Source organism: Sceloporus undulatus, chromosome 11 (genome assembly GCF_019175285.1).
Source record: "Sceloporus undulatus isolate JIND9_A2432 ecotype Alabama chromosome 11, SceUnd_v1.1, whole genome shotgun sequence".
NCBI lineage: Eukaryota > Metazoa > Chordata > Lepidosauria > Squamata > Phrynosomatidae > Sceloporus > Sceloporus undulatus.
The window spans coordinates 7,332,301-7,348,408 of record NC_056532.1 but is presented as its reverse complement, the minus strand read 5'-3'; the positions used below and the strand labels follow the sequence as shown (position 1 = coordinate 7,348,408).

Sequence of the window (16,108 nt, the reverse complement as noted above, 5' to 3'; positions counted from 1 at the left end):
ACCACTCTCAATTCCTGCCAATGGGTGGAACCAATATTCAAGCCACTCTCATTCCTGGCAAGAAGCTCCACTCTGGTGCTGCAACAGTTCCCAGAGTTCCATAGCATTGAGCCATGGCAGTTAAAGTGGTGTCAAACCAGATTGTTTCTGCAGTGCGGATGCAGCCTTTACCCCAAAATGCCTTTTTGCCCCCAGGTCTTCTCAGCGTCCTTCAACTGTCAGCGCAATCCATCATTTACGAAGTGGCCACTGTGGTTTACATGGTGAGGATTTCTTCCGTTACCCATGAACCCCAAATGATCATCTACAAGGAAAGGGGATCAGGGGTGCACGAATGCTTCCTCCTTTAATGAGTACCTTCTTCCGATTTGGAGGAGGTATGTATGCTAGAATTAGACATCTTATTCCAGCAAGACCTCCTCTCTTTATCTGAGGAGCTGTGGGTTTCATCAGATCAGGTAATTCTTCTGAGACAGTGATAAAAGGAGCACCTCCCAGTTTAGATCTGGATTAATGCCTTGCATCGCTTTCCAGGTCCCCTTTGGCATCAGTGCGGCCGTCAGCGTCCAGGTGGGAAATGCCTTAGGAGCCGGGAACGCGGAAGAAGCCAGGAAGTCCTCTGTGGTCTCCCTTTTATGTACAGGTAGTTTATGATGGTTCTTTTGGGAAGCTGGTCCTAACGTTAAGCAAAGCGGAGTGGTTATCTCAGGCATCATATCCTGGGAGGCGGCGTTAAAGCGTTAGAGGAGAGACCTGGATGTCCTGGAACTCCATGGAGAACGGAGGCCCATCGACAGGGTTGCAGAATGATCCAGTCGCCAATCCATTTGGCTCCTCTGCGTTGGAAAAAAAAATAGAGATTACAATTTAATCTCCGCATTAATTTGCTGCTGATCTCTCCGTTTCTTCCCTTAATCCCCGCAGTGTGTTTTGTCTTCCTGATGTGCGTCGTGTTGTCGGCCACAAAAGATATCCTGGCTTACATATTCACCAGCGACGAGTGAGTAATAGGACCGCAGACTTAACCTCTGGGACATTTGGTAGCACTTCGCATCAATGTCAAAAATGGTTTTGGGACGCTTAGTTTTGGCTCTGTCCTCCTTGACCACCGGTTTTTAACCCTGCTTGAAACCATTGTGTGGCCTTTGCTTTGTGTCAGTGGGCTTGATGAGAACCTCCAGCATCTGGATCTCACCCAGACCATTGTGTGTTTGTGTGTGCGTGTTGCGTGTATGTAGAAGTCCTTCCCAAAACCGCACACGCTTGGTATGGAAAGAGGCACCCCATTGCTCTAATCTTCCCTTGGAAGGGTAAAAGAGACACATGGGGAAATCCTGCTCTTATCTCCAATCTGTGCGTTCTTATCTCCGATCGTTGAATACGTCAGTCAGTGGTTTCCAAAGTATGGTCCTCCAGGTTGTTGGACTTCAACTCCCAGAATCCCTGACTGTTGGCCAAGGTTGATTGCTGCTTCTGTAAGTCGAAGTCCAAAACACCTCAAGGCCCAAAGTTTGGAAACCATTGCATTACATGAATATATATATATATATATATATATATATATATATATATTAAGGCTTGCGTGTCTGCGTCTTTACTAGGGTGCCTATGGATTTGACTATATTAGCCTGCAATGATGATGATGATGATGATGATGATGATGTCCAAATATTTCTTTCTTTCCCCCCTCAATTCTCCCAACAGAGAAGTGATAGAGCTGGTGGCGTGGGTGATGCCAGTGTATATCTCCTTTCATCTCTTCGAAGCCCTCTCTGTGAGTACATCTCCGCCAACAAAATGGAGGGGGAATCCCTCTATCATTCCAGCGTTTAGGCTTGAAGGCACACAAACCGGAAACGATCTTGAAGGCACACAACAACCACAACAACCGCCTATGGCGTGTAACACGAATGTCTTCTCCTCCCGTTTCCAGGCGACAACCAGCGGAGTTCTGCGCGGAACCGGGAAGCAAAAACTCGGCGCCATCTTCAACGCCATCGGCTACTACGCCATCGGCCTGCCAGTGGGCGTTGTGTTGATTTTTGTCGCCAAAATGGAATTGATGGGTACCTGGGGGCATTTTGTGTCTTGTGTACTGAATGATGGTGATATCTGGACTAGGAACCGGGCACGTTTAGCAAAAGAGGAGCAAAAGCTGAGTGTGGAAAAGTTGCTTCCTGGGGACTACAACTCCCAATGAAGGATTCTGTGTGTTGTAATCCAATCGACACAGTCATCTCTCCAAGCTCTGCTTGGAGAAATCCTGGGATTTGTAGGTTGTTGTCGCACAGGATGAAATAGCTCACAAAGCTATAGATCCCAGGATCCGATAGCATGGAGCCGTGTGCAGTTAAAGTGGTGTTAAAGTGCATTAATTCTGCAGTGCAGATGCAACCAAGGCAACCAAGAAGGAAACCCTATTGACTGTCTATACCTCTGCTGCCCTCTTGTGGCCTTTAGAGATTGGTGCAACTATGGGTTTGTGCAATTGTAGGAGTAGCAAAGATGCCAACTTCTTTGCTGGTTGTGGCTCCTCTCCCTTTTAAAGAATCGCCAACTTCTGAACTTTCCACATTTCCTGTTAAAAAGCACAAAGAACCGTCCAGGGTGAATCTTTTTCTGGTCAGTTGGCAATCCTTGGAAGAAGATTGGAAATGCAGTACTGTATATCATCAAAGGGGGATAAATAGTGATATGCAAAATCTATGGGGCTAGATTGACTCCATGGGACATGCATTTCCCCTGAACTATGTCTCCTTTTCTCCCCAGGACTTTGGGTGGGGATGTTCATCTGCGCCCTGATCCCATCCACGTTCTCCATCATCTACATTGCCCGGATGAACTGGAAACAGGCGGCGGAGGAGGTGAGATTTAAAGGGGTTAGGAAGACGTCACTGGACTCTATGTCTTATCATCCCCAGTGCGGACCCATCTTCCTTTCCTGCCTGGAATAGGTTCATCTTAGTGTCGCCATGAGCTGGAAATGGCTCAAAAACACACAGTGCACTCACAGCTTGCAAAAAAAAAAAAACCCTTAGTGGTAAAGGATCATGGAGTTGACGTGATGGTGGCCATTTTGAGTAAGGGCAGCAAGGGAAAAAGGCCTGCTGCTTCTGGAAGGTTCTGTGCAGGATATTGGCTTTTATGCTTATTTTTTATGTAAGCCATGAGACTACCTGAAAGAAAGAAGATGTGTTAAATTTACAGTGCTATATAAATAAAGCTTAACAACAACAGTAATAATAATGATAATGAAGCTGGTAGCATGAGCTTTCCTGGGCTTGAGTCCGCTTCCTCAGATGTATTTCTGAGGTAACCGCCGTCTCCTTCGAAACTGGCATCACAAGCCAGAAAGAAAGTTCTAGAACAAATCTTTTAAAGATAGGTTTAGGAATGGGATTACCACCCAGTCACCTCTTCAAATCCGCCGCCTCACCACCCAAACCTCTTGCCAGGGTCAGTTTTTGAAAATGGGGTGACTTTGGTCAAGGAGAAATGGTTCTCCTTTCCCAAGTTCCTCTTAGGTCAGCCATCTCACCGCCCCAATCCCTTAGCCGGGGTTGGCGTTTGCAAGATGGCGCCGCTTTAGTCAAGGATAGAGGAATCTTGTCTTTTAGCCCCTTCAGGCAGACATGCCTAGGCTGCCTTCTTTAACACTGGAGTCAGGCCTAGTTGCCTCAAAATCCAGTTTCTGAACTAATCTTTCAACCCCTTTAGTTTGGCTGAGGTAAAATATTCTCCAGACATGGCTGGGCCGCCATTTTTAACATTGGAGTCAGGCCTAGTTGCCTCAAAGCCCAGTTTCTGAACTAGTCTTTTAGCCTCTTAAATTTGGCTGAGGTAAAATATCCTCCAGACATGCCTGGGTCACCATTTTTAATGCTGGAGTCATTAAAAGTTGCCTCAAAGTCCAGTTTCTGAATTGGTCTTTTACCCCTTTAAATTTGTCTGAGGTAACATATTGGGCCACTATCTTTAACACTGTATTTGGGCCTAGTTGCCTCACAGACCAGGTTCTGACTGTTGCCTGGCCTCGCCTCAGCATAATTGATTCACAATCTCTGGTCTTCCAGATGATTTGGACTCAATTTCCCAGAATTCCTGGCTATTGGTTCAGGTGGATGAGGCTTCTGGGAGTTGAAGTCCAAAGACACACCTGGAGGACCAAAGTTTGGGAACCAAAAGCAAAAGAATAGAGCAAAGGCTAAAAACATTATTGTTTTTTCTAGGCAGGAGAAAACAGATAATTATAAGAATAGAAGAAATATTAAAAGAAATATTTAAGTCTTTAAGACAAAGTAAAGGAAGGGGGACAAAAAGACCCCATAATGTCCAATAACCCAATTGTTCCTTCCCTCCCCTAAAACCTTATTAAACACATTTAACTATTTAAAAACAATACATGAAAACAATCAGAATTTTTTTATTATTATTTTTGTCTGTTAGGCTCAGCACCGCGCAGGATTGACTCATAGGCCAACTATGGAGGATTCGAATTCGGTTCCAGGACCAGCCAAGATGGCACCTTCCTCCATTACAGAAAACACTTGCATACCTGGTACAGCACCTGTTTATGATCAATGCAAGGCTACTTCAATTGCAAATTCTATAGAAATTCAAATTACACAATAACATAAAGAAATCTACCAATGATACCTTTATGGGGCCAACCAAAGCACACAATATACATGTTGCAAGCTTTTGACGCTCCACTGCAAGGTGTAATATTGCAAAGTTTGCAACGTGTATATTGTGCATTTTGGTTGGCTACATAAATGTATCACCATTTGGTGGATTTTTGATGTTATTGGATTTACTAAATGGCCATCACGACTAACCCTGAATGTTTTTGAAATTATACTAATGATATAAAGTGAAATCTGAAATGTTGATCCTCCAGATGTTGGACTTCAGCTCCCAGAATCCCCAGTGAGTTTGGGAACCAAAGGCAAAAGGATAGAAGAAACATTGATTTTTTAGGCAGGAGGAATCAGACCATAAACATAAGAATAAAAGAAATATTAGAAGAAATATTTAAGTCTTCAAGACAAAGTGAAGGAAGGAGGGGGAAATGACCCATTCATCATAAAATGAATACAGCCTATGGTTGAGGATTCTGGGAGTTGCATTTCCAAGACACCTGAGGATGATCCAAAGTTAAGAAGCGTTCATTTAAAGTCGCCTTTCCACTTATTCTTGTTTCCATCATTCTTTGGCGCAGGACCGACGGACTCCCAAAACGGTGTGGTGCTTGTGAGGTTTGCCGCGGTGGACGGGCCGACCTACCAGGCCGAGAGGACGGAGGGCGTCTCCGTCGTCGGCAAAGTATTGACGACCAAAGAATTGATCGTGTGGAGGGGATTGGCTATCGGAGCTGCCCTTGCCGTCTTGGCGTTAGGAGTTGCCGTCCGGTTGTTCACCGTTTAGGATTCGGAAAGACGTCAACCTCCCAATTCATCAAGCGAGATCTAGGGGTGCCTTGCTTCCGAAGTAAATCGATGGACGCCAGTAACATTTGAACCTGGAACCGGGATCAGAAAAAAAACCCCGACGGACTCTCAAGAGACTAAGCTTTGGAGTCTTTTTGTTAAACAAAGATCTTCCCTAAAGGAGAGACTTTGAAATCTTGAATGTTGAGACTCAGTAGAGTTGCAAGACCAATTCACCAAAGCCAAATTCAAATAGTTCAAGCGATTCAAGCAAAACACACGCCTCCGTTTCGATCACCGATTAATCACGTTTATTATTCCCGATACGTGCAATTTTGCAGTTACATAGGTTTTGAGCAGATCTGTATTTATTAAACAGAGATACAATCTTTTCCATATAAAATCTTATATATATATATATTTTTAGTAACAATTCTGTCCATATGTCAGTTTCTACTCTAAACAATACAAGTGTTTGTTATATATATATAGATATAAAAATAAAGATCAGAAGGAGAATTGCTTCTTGTTTTAAGGAAAGGAAGAAAATTAGCAAGAGACTAAACGACGCAATCCTTGACAGCAATGGAAGCAGAGCCTTGGCATTGGTTTGGGAGTCCAATTCCCAGAATCCCCAGCTGAGGGGGGATACTGGGAGTTGTGATCCCAAAGAAGTAATCTTGCCAAAGCTCTGCTCAAACCAGGGTTTGGGTATAATGGCTGAATGTGGCCACCTGCATACATGGAAGAGGAGGATTATCTTAAAGAAGCAATTGGCACAGGCTGCAATCCTGTACCAGTTTAAATTTTGGAGTAACTGGAAGATGGTGGGAATTACTTCTGTGTAAACTGGCGCAAAACTGTGCTCTAAATACTAAAACAGCACCTATATATGTCAGCTGGCTTCAAAAGCCAAAATAGCAAGTGTAACTCTTTTGGAGCACCAACTCCCAGCATCCTGAGAAGGGGTAGTCCAAAAGAGTTACTATAAAGCTCAGCCCAAAGGGAGAGTTTTCTGAAACTAAGTGCTCTCTGTGTGTTTGATTGGAAGCCCCATAATCCTCCAGCCAGGCATTCTGGGATGTGTAGTCGCACGCTTCCGGAAGGCCGAGTCAGTGGGGCTGTGGATCCATGTCAGGCTTTGGGAATGTTTGACAGGCCCTCTCTCCAAGATGGAGGAGCCGTTTGGGAAGAGGCTTTCAGCACCTTGGAAAACTCAAAGAGTAGACAAACTCACAAACTTACGGACAAACTTTGGAAGGACAAACCAAACACTGCAGGCTCAGAAGTCCATTACTTTCTAAAGGAACACCTCTCGTTTCTAAAGCCGGGATGGAAACCACACGGGTCCCCATCATCCCCAGCCCTCCATGCCAAACAGACCGGGGATAATAGGACCCAGAGAAGGTGCACCATGCTTAAAAAAGGTTTACTTTAGATGTTTCCTGGGGAGGGTGTATAACATTCAATCTCCCCCGACACACAAACAAAGTATTCTGGGTAGGAAAGAAGCAAATCCCTCCATTTTAAATCCTCTGCCCATTTAAAACAAGGCGGGGAGAGGTCCGCTTTCGACCCTAGGCACCATTACAGCCTGCAGTGAAATTTCTGACTTGGAAAATGGAGGGTAGCGATGCTTTTACTTGTCTTGTCATTGTGTGTGTTGAGTGGTTTTATAATCGTACAACTATAAAACTCTTACAAGTGGATTATAGCAGCAGCAGCAGGAGGAGGAGGAAAAAAACCAAACCGGTCCCAGCAAACTAGAACTTTCATTAATAGTGGATTCCGTTTAAGACAAGCCTCGGATTCAGAGAGCAAACTGCAAGAGAAAGAAAGAGAGAAAAGAGAACATTAAGTTTCCAATCTGTTCCTAAATCTGAAATTCTTAATCGATGAAATGCACACAAAGGGTCTTTTCCATTTACCTGATTCACATAACTGTATTTTATTTGTCGGAAAGCCCGTCTCTTATAGTGCTGTCCCTTATTTGAGGATCAGAAAGCCTGTCCCTTATAGGGCTGGCAGGTGTCCCTTATTATGAGAAATGTCCCTTATATGAGAGGCACAAACATTGTCCCTTATGGCGGGCAACATTTCTCATAAGCAACCTCCCCAATATAAGCGTTTGAAAGCTTTTCCTTTTATACAGACTGAACGAGACGCCCCAAAAAATCCCCTATTTTGGAGTGTGGGACCTTTCATAAAGGCAGAAATCAAAGCGTCGTGTAACTTATGGGTGCGGAGAGGATTTCCACAGAGAAACCCACATCTAGGCTAACAGAAATCAATACTTTCAGTTGGTCTTTAGGCAGAACCCAAACTAGTTCGTAACTATTTCCTAATTGTCAAACCTACACACTTTGGGAAGTTTTCTTATGGCACTTTGGAAAACCTGGGCGCACTAAGGAGGAATGAAGCGCATGCGGCTCTTACATGCAGAGAGAAGGAAAGGGACTCATGGACAGGGAAGTAACGCAAGGAAGGAAGGAAGGAAGGAAGGAAGGAAGGAAGGGCAGGTTCCTACCTCCCTGCAATCACCAGCCGGCTTTGAACATGGATCCCATCAGCTCTTACCAAGCCGCCACATTATCTGAGCTGCCGAAGCAGCCAGGAGGGCCTTAAGACCTAGCCATGCCCGGCGGTTCTGGGGAGAACCAGAGGAAAAAAACGTGAAACGAGAGGGCCTTAATTCTTTAACATTAGCTACCAACCTTTCCTCCCTTGCAAACAAGAAGAGCATCACTTTGCAGTGAAAGGTGGCAGACTGCGCCAGAGTTGCCAACTTCTTCACCTGCTCCTGCTCTTGTTCCATTAAGCCACAACACGCATTGTGGTCATTACTGGCCCGTAAATGTTTAGCTTGACCCGAGGAGAGGACATACACCCCCCTGTTGCTGATTTCATCTCCTTCTATCAGAGCAAACTAAGGCACATGAGCAACTTTATGTGAGCATGTAGACCCGGGCAATCTGGGGTCCATTCTCACTATGGTTAAAACGCTACTATTCTAGCACCAAATATTGGGATTTTGAGAGGTGAAGGAGGCAGGGAGCAAGGACAGAGAGGTTTGGGATTGAGGCAGGGCAAAAGGAAGAGTAAGAGCGGAGGAAAGGTCTTTTCAGTGGCGGCGTTGTGGTTGTGGAGTAATTTCCACAGGGAGCATTTTGCCTTCCTACCTGGGTTACCTTCCTGGCATTACAAACACAAATCCCCCTCTGCATTACCTCTTAGCAAACAAACTCCCTATCTTGATGGATTTTAATGCTTGCATATGCTACTACACACATATCCATTTATCATAATAAAGAGTTATATGTGTGTCTCTGTGCTTTCAAGTCTTCAGGTCCTCTAGTACTAACCAGGACTGACCTTAGCTTCTAAGATCAGATGGGATTTGCAGCCTTTTATACTACAGGCTAAAGTCACCCAATGTATTCTTGTTGCAGCATCTCAGGCAAAAGATTCTGTCCCTCCTGAGTATCAGCAAATCAATATTGGAGATTGGTGAAAGTCTATTACATTTCCATCTCCCTCCTTTTACTCTGGAGCTTAGCTGGTAACTCATCTGCTCAGACGCTGCTTCTTTGGAATTACAGACCTGAGAGGAACACTTAAAGGACATGTAGTCTTACCCAGAGTCTGGGAAAGTTTCTTTTATAGACATGGCCTCTCGGCCATGGAAACCCATTGGGTGACTTTGGGCTCTCAGCCCCAGAAAACCCATGATCAGGTTGCCTTAGGGTCGCCATACATCAGAAATGACTTGAAGGAATACAACAACAAACCAGCTTCATGCTTTCACCTTCTTTTCCATCCAAGGGAGCAACAAAGCCATGAGAGGAACCTGAATTACCTCTCCGAGGAGTGATAAAGAATTTGGGGGGGCTACCATTTGGAGTGAGGCCTGAGAGAAGGGTGGTCCATGCCCACAGACCTCTGTGGGTCAGATGTGGGTACCTCTACAGGAGAGATTTCAGGGACACACACCTCTCTTATTCTAACGTTCTTCTGACATTTGCTTCCCTGCAACGTCAATTCACTGCAGAGCAAGAGAGGACAAATCTGTCTGTTCTAGCCCCACTTGGCAAGCAAGGCTCCCTGAGATGGAAGCGAGACCCCTGGGGACAGGCTCACCTTGACCACGATGGCCACCAAGATCCCGATAATGGCAATGGCCGCCAGCCCCATCTTGCGCTTGCTGAAGTGAGTTGTGACGAAGAACTTGGCCCATTCCCGCTTCTTCGGGGTGCCGGGTGGGTAGCGGAGGTTGTTCATTGACTCCATCTTGAGACCCCGGATGAGGCAGCTCCGGCGGTGGGAGAAGGTGTCAAAGCTGTAGTGGCCATGATAGGCCCCCATCCCGCTGTTCCCTGGGGAGGGAAGAAGAGGCACAGGGGTGGTAAGGTTGTGGGTCAGATCCTGAGATCTGCCCTTGCGGAAGAAGCGCAAGGCCAAAAACGGCACGCAGGAGGCGGAGGGAGCCAAGCCTCACAGAGCGAGCTTCAAGCAATTCTCCTTACAGTCATTTAAAGATGATAACGGTTGGTACTAAAATGTTGTACACTGTCCAGTTCGGCAAACAGGTGAGAGATAGATTGATAAAAATATATAGATATAATATGACTTTGTCTATCCCTACGGTAGAGGAAGGTTTTGAACCAGAAATCCCCTGCAGTCGTTCTCCATCAACTTACCAACACCTCCGAAGGGCAATCCTGGGATAGAGAAATGCATCAGGACATCATTGGCGGTCACTCCGCCACTGGATGTTTCAGCAATCATGCGCTTGATGATCTGTTAGGGCAGAGAAGGCAGAAAGACTCCTATGGGATTTGTAGTTTTAATTTTCTTTTCTTTATTACCGTTGAACCAGAAGGACCAGCTTCCTGGCCCCCCGGCTGCCATTTTGTGGGACCGGTTGCTCCGAACCCGTACCTTGTTGTCTTTGGAGAAGGCGTAAAGAGCGAGGGGTTTCTCCCGCTCGTTGATGAACTTAATGGCTTCGTCCAGGCTCCGGATGGTGACAATGGGAAGAATGGGTCCGAAGATCTCGTCCTGCATGACCTTGGCGCTCGGATCCACGTCCGTCAGGATGGTGGGCTCTGGGAAACAAAAAGGAGGCAAAGTCAAGCTTGCAAAGGGCAAAAGCATGTGGCGGCACGGGAAACGAAGGGCGTGTCCACACTGGAGAGTTAAAGCTGTTTGATACCACTTTAACTGACATCCTGGGGTTGGTAGTTTGGCGAGGCACCAGAGCTCTCCGAGAGACCAGGATGAATGTGTCGCCAAACTACAAACCCCAGGGTTATGTAGCCCAGATGGCAGGTAAAGTGGTGTCAAACTGTTTTATTTCTGCACTGTGGATTCACCCCTTGGTTTTGTGTCACTCACTTTACTGTATTTGTTCATTATTCAAGGCCTTTTTTGGCTGAGGAATGCAACTTAAACATAGTGGCCCTGTTCTAAATCCCTTCTCTTTGTATATAATTTTTCAGGGGAAGTATAAATATAGGCCAAAAACCTTTTTGGTTGAGTAATCCCACTAGATCGCTTCTGGAATAATCAATCAACACGTATGTAAACTCCTCTGACGGAAAGAATCTGCTTTAGTTAAAACTAGCAACAGGATTTGGGACATATCATCCACAGACACAAATATCGTCCCCTCCAAAGTTTGAAAAAGTTCCATTATTGGATTAAAAGAGTTTGGAAACTTCCATCGTTTGGAATATAGCTCCAGGAATTACCAACCAGCAAAACCATTCTGGATTGGGATTCTGGTAGTCCAAAAAAAGGAACTCGTCCAAGCTCTGCATCCCTATCCTCTCAAATCCATCCTTTCACCCTTCCGATTAAAATAACAGATACAGGTTGTGTCTCCTTTATCCGAAACACTTGGGGCCAGAAGCGTTTGGGATTTTGGAACATCTCTATTTGCACATAATGAGATATCAGAAAGACTGGACCCAATTTTGAGCACAAAATTCATATATATTTCATATACACAGAACCTGAAGCTAATTTCATGCACAATATTTTTACCTAATCATTTTGTGCATGAAACAAAGTTTGCGTATCCTGAACTATCAGAAAGCAAATGTGTCACTGTCTCAGCCACTCATATTTGGAGTATTTCAGAATTCAGATAAGGGAAACTCAAGTTGTGCAGCTAAAACATCAACGTAAAGAGGTATTATCTATTGCTTTTTCACCAGCCTTACCCATAAAGCGGGAGTTTTCGTCCCCTTTCCCTCCGTGAGCGATCTTCTGCCCCTCCAAGAGGCTCATGAGGCGCTTCAAATGCCGCTTAGTGGCGATCCTTTCATAGTCCGGGGAGTTCTTTATATCGTCCCCGTAAAATTCCTGCAAAAGTCGGTTGAGATTCAATACCCCGGTTTAACCAGAACTAGAAACCTAACCAGTCATATCCTACCCTTCGAGGTCCTGTTAGTAAACCCCGCAGAATGGATATGGACTGTTTGTATGTTTCCTAGCAGACATACTTCTAATGCATAATGTAATGCCTTTTATTAACAGAAGCACACTTTTGTATGATGCCGTTTCAGAGATCTAACAGAAAGATGGCCAATGGGCAATATGATGATTTGTCTGATAGAAGCACACCTAAATTTTGTAACAGTTACTTGGATACTGATAGTGGGGAAAAAGAACCCCAAAACCTGGGATTGCACAAGAAGATGCTGACATGGGTGCAAAGGGAAGAGAGTGATTAATAGTGGCGGGGTACAGACCGCCGCTTTGCGGCTGTCTGCCGCCGCCGCCGGCTAGTCCGTGGGGGAGCCGGAGCCTCCACACGGCGCGGCTCCCCTGCGGACTGAAAAAGAAGCTCCAAAATGGAGCTTCTTTTTCCGTCGCGTTTGCGACGTAGCGAGGCGCCAGGGGCGCACTCACTACGTCACAAAGGACGCAACGCGTACGGACGCTCAGCGTCTGATACGCAAAGATGGCGCTGGGCATGTAGAAGGGCCGGCACCATCTTGTACAGACGGAGTCCGTACTAGGCCCAGGGGCGTCTAAAAGAGACGCCCCTTTTTTAAAATGGGACGTCCTCCGGACGTCCCAAATGGCAGTGAAGAAAGCCTCACTGTCTTTACATGGCTTTGAAACCAGACTGTCTGCAGCGGAGAGCCTCTTTTCAAAACTCATGAAATCAAGACGGGGTTCTCACCTTTAAAGCCTTTTTAAGCGACTCCACGACTTTCCCTTGGATCGATGGGTGGCACAAAATGTAATCCGGCGCGATGCAGGTCTGGCCACAGTTGGTGTATTTGCCCCAGGCGATCCGTCTAAATGAAGGAGGGCAAACAAGAAGAAAAGGAGACTTAGCGTTATCGACTATGCTGCGCTGACTCTCCGATCTCACTACACTCCTTTGTAAAAGGCTTCATATTCTCTGCAGCCCAGAAGAGGTGTATCTTTCCTCCCAGGTATTTCAGAAGACCCTCCAGGCTCCTGAAGTTCTGGTGCCTTACCGACAAGCTACATCGAGATCGCAGTCGTTGTCTATGTAACAGGGGCTCTTCCCTCCCAGCTCCAGGGTGACGGGGGTGAGGTGCTTGGACGCGGCCTCCATGATGATTTTGCCCACGCCGCTGCTTCCCGTGTACATGATGTGGTCAAACCTCTGCTTCAGCAGCTCCGTCGTCTCTGGAATCCCCCCGTTGATGACCGGGTACAGCTCCTGCAGGAAAAACAGGACAGCGACTCAGAACCGAATCAACGCTGGTTAAGATGATGGCAAAACAAACGTCCCGCTAGTGACTCAAATGTGTCCCTTTTGGGCTGATCTCTTGCCCTTTGGCTCCATCTGAAATACTGGCAGAAAAAGGAGCCCTGCGATTGTCGCTCATGAGAAAACCTGGTGTGTTTTCAGTTAACGTTTAACCACAGTCTGGGTTAACTATGGTTTGCTGCATAAGCCACAAATGGTACAGCAGTTTGCCTCCCCTATTTTGAGCTTGTTTGAGATCCCTCCACACCTTTTGTCAGCTCCCAGGAGAGGAGAACAAGCCAGGTTCAAGCCGGGTTTGGACATACCAACAAACCATGGTTTAAGAACCCAGAGACAGCGATGAACCATTTAGAGGCCAAGTGCCCAAACTGCAACCCAAAACCTACTTATTTATGGCAAAGTGCCATGTCCCTCTGGCTTTCTAGTAACAAATTCTGGCAAACTCTGTACTGGAGCAATGGCACATGTGCCCACAGAGAGGGCTCTGAGTGCCACCTCTGGCACACGTGCCATAGGTTCGCCATCACTGGACTGCCATAGGCCAAGAGTAAACCACAGGTTGAGAATGCAGTCTCTGGACTGTTAAGAAGACACCACAGTTTATTAGTTGAGACTTGGCTCCTTATAAGAATCCAGATCTTGTCAAACCATGCCGTGGCTTGTTTGGAGGTGTGAATGTGATCCGGTCAGACAAGCACACCTACATTGTCGAGGTATTTAGGGATCATCTCCTCAAAGAGCTTGGCGGTGTGTTCGCTGACTTCTGACGGCTTCATCACAACGGCGTTGCCTGCAACAGACAAGCATGTGCGTGCATGACAGCAAAACCTTACACCAGGAGAGCAACATAAACCCATGAACTCTTTGCTCGCCCCTGCTTCTACGCTCCGAATGGAGAGTTTAAATCAAGGGTGGCCCATGGATTCCATTTTGTGACTCCTAAATCCCCCCCATCACCTTTCTATGATTCTTCCATTGAAGACAAGCCACTATTCCAGACAGACAAGCTTATCTCCAGTCACTGAGGAGAGATGACCCAATCAGCTATTTAAGCCTCATTTCCAATCAGTGAATTAAGATAAGAAACTATCCGATGTTGCCTGAAACTCTGGTTTGCAGCCTGGGGAGCCACTGCAATGGGGGCTTTATCGTCACTTCTCATCACCATTTTGGGAAGGACGTGATGGGGAAATGGAGGCATCCAGAAGGTATTTAGATAAGCTGTTTGTGTGTCTGGTGAAATGGAGGAGAACTGGATATACCCTCTCAGCCTTTTCCTTGGTTAAATAGACAGGGGGACCCTCCAGCTTTTCCCAACTTGGAAAGTTGGTCTACAAAAGTCCCTCTGCCACTGTGCTGCGCCAGGGGAGTCGTCACCTCCCTTACCTGCTGCAATGGCACCAATCACAGGGCTGATGACCAGGGCGAAAGGGTAGTTCCATGTCCCGATGACCAGCACAACGCCCAGGGGCTCACGGTGGATGTAGGTTTCATCCGCCAGGGTCAAGATGGTCTTGCCCACTCGCTCAGGGGCTGCCCATTCGGGAAGCTTCTCCAGCATATGGTCAACCTCTGCCAAGGCTTGCATGATCTCAAAGCTATATGCGTTGTATTCACTCTGTGTGGGAGAAGCAAGGGGGATGGCATATGTTTGGATTAGGGGTGACACCAGACAAGAGCCAACCAAAGGGCTCTCTGCTTCACCATCATATTCCTAAACACATACTGCCAAACAAAGAGTCCCAAGTGTAGATTTCCCTCTAGGTTTCCCTAGGGATGGGGAGTGGGGTTTCGGGTCACAGATTGTTCCAGGGACCCCACCAAATGGGAAAACCAGCTTCTGGTTTCTTTAGGGAACCCTGCAATAACATAAAAAAACACAGCCCCTGGTTTCCCCAGGGATTCTTCCAATTGAAAGTCGGCCTCTGGTTTTCCTCCCATGGACCCTGTCGATTCAGTCCGACCCCCAAATTCCCAAGTGGGGCACCAACCCAAAGGCAAGGAGATGCCAACCGCGAGATGCTGACCTTGTTGAGATCGGCTTTTAGGGCTCTCAGGATGTCCGACTCCCTCTCCTGCAGCATCCTCTTCAGGGACTTGAGCTGCTGGATCCGGAAAGCCAAGGGGCGCGTCTTGCCCGTGTTGAAGGCCGCCCGGGCACGGTCCACGGTTTGCTTGATCTTCTCCATGGCACCACGAAGACTGCAGAAAGACAAAAATGGCAGAGGGCACGCTTAGTTGCGCTAAGCCACGCCACTCCTAGGCCACCAGGGTTTCGACTCTCCAGCGGCCAGCTTCCATTTTGGCATGGGCTGCTGCGCCAGGGTGGGCATGGAAGCCCCTGACCTCTCAAAAGATACCCAATGGGCGTAGCCTGGCTCCTGCAGTACAGCCAAATTGATATTTGTTCCCTAGAGTCGGCCAGGCCAAGTAACGCCCAAGCCAGTGGGGTGTTTTCTTAAGCAACGCTGGCAAGACAATGGCACCCGTCCCACCCTTCCCCTCGCACCTAATCCTTCAGCTTTATGAGAACCGGTTTCCCACGCCACCCCGGGGGGGGGGCTGAAAGCGCACAGCAAATAGGACTTTTCACCAGGTATAGCACGAAAAACAACTTTGGCAGGGGCGCTTTCAAAGAGAACAGCCTCTGGCACTGTGACACTTCACCCGAATGGTTAAAACCTGCAGAGGCATAAAAGCAGAAACTTGGGGGGGGGGGATCTTTTTTATTTTTACAACTCCCAGAATCCCCCAGCCAGCATGGCCCCCTTGCTTAAAGCCTTGCCATTGTTGTTGTGTGCCTTCCAACTCCCTTCCAACTTAGGGCAACCCTACGGCGAAACTATCCTGGGGTTTTCTTGGCAAGGATTGGTTCTGATTTGTTCAGACCCTTAGGCTGAGAAAGTGTGACTTGCCTAAGGTC

The 16,108-nt window shown here is 46.8% G+C and overlaps 3 protein-coding genes across 4 annotated transcripts in view; 2 read left to right on the top strand and 1 right to left on the bottom strand.

Annotated features, from left to right (window-relative positions):
- Positions 1-5,625, top strand: part of LOC121916848 (multidrug and toxin extrusion protein 2-like) — a 9,885-nt gene extending 4,260 nt beyond the window's left edge. The window contains exons 10-17 of the mRNA XM_042442362.1: positions 196-263; positions 535-643; positions 925-1,000; positions 1,705-1,774; positions 1,934-2,066; positions 2,770-2,864; positions 4,447-4,558; positions 5,222-5,625. Coding sequence (XP_042298296.1) covers positions 196-263; positions 535-643; positions 925-1,000; positions 1,705-1,774; positions 1,934-2,066; positions 2,770-2,864; positions 4,447-4,558; positions 5,222-5,427 — 869 coding nt within the window. The 3' untranslated portion in view covers positions 5,428-5,625. The remainder of the gene's footprint in view (positions 1-195; positions 264-534; positions 644-924; positions 1,001-1,704; positions 1,775-1,933; positions 2,067-2,769; positions 2,865-4,446; positions 4,559-5,221) is intronic.
- The window catches only part of SHPK (sedoheptulokinase), a 938,822-nt gene that overhangs the window by 653,955 nt on the left and 268,759 nt on the right, over positions 1-16,108 (top strand). The gene's annotated exons all lie outside the window — the stretch shown is intronic.
- ALDH3A2 (aldehyde dehydrogenase 3 family member A2) lies at positions 5,718-15,387 on the bottom strand. Of its 2 annotated transcripts, XM_042442363.1 has the most exons (11): positions 15,213-15,387; positions 14,572-14,803; positions 13,890-13,975; positions 12,926-13,134; positions 12,622-12,739; positions 11,654-11,795; positions 10,368-10,534; positions 10,127-10,226; positions 9,567-9,802; positions 7,957-8,076; positions 5,718-7,251 (listed from the first exon to the last, which is right to left on the bottom strand). In XM_042442363.1, exons 1-10 carry the CDS (start codon positions 15,372-15,374, stop codon positions 7,996-7,998), a joined length of 1,533 nt encoding a protein of 510 aa, XP_042298297.1. In that variant the 5' UTR covers positions 15,375-15,387; the 3' UTR covers positions 5,718-7,251; positions 7,957-7,995. The 2 variants fall into 2 exon arrangements, with proteins under 2 accessions (XP_042298297.1, XP_042298298.1); XM_042442364.1 differs by lacking the exon at positions 7,957-8,076.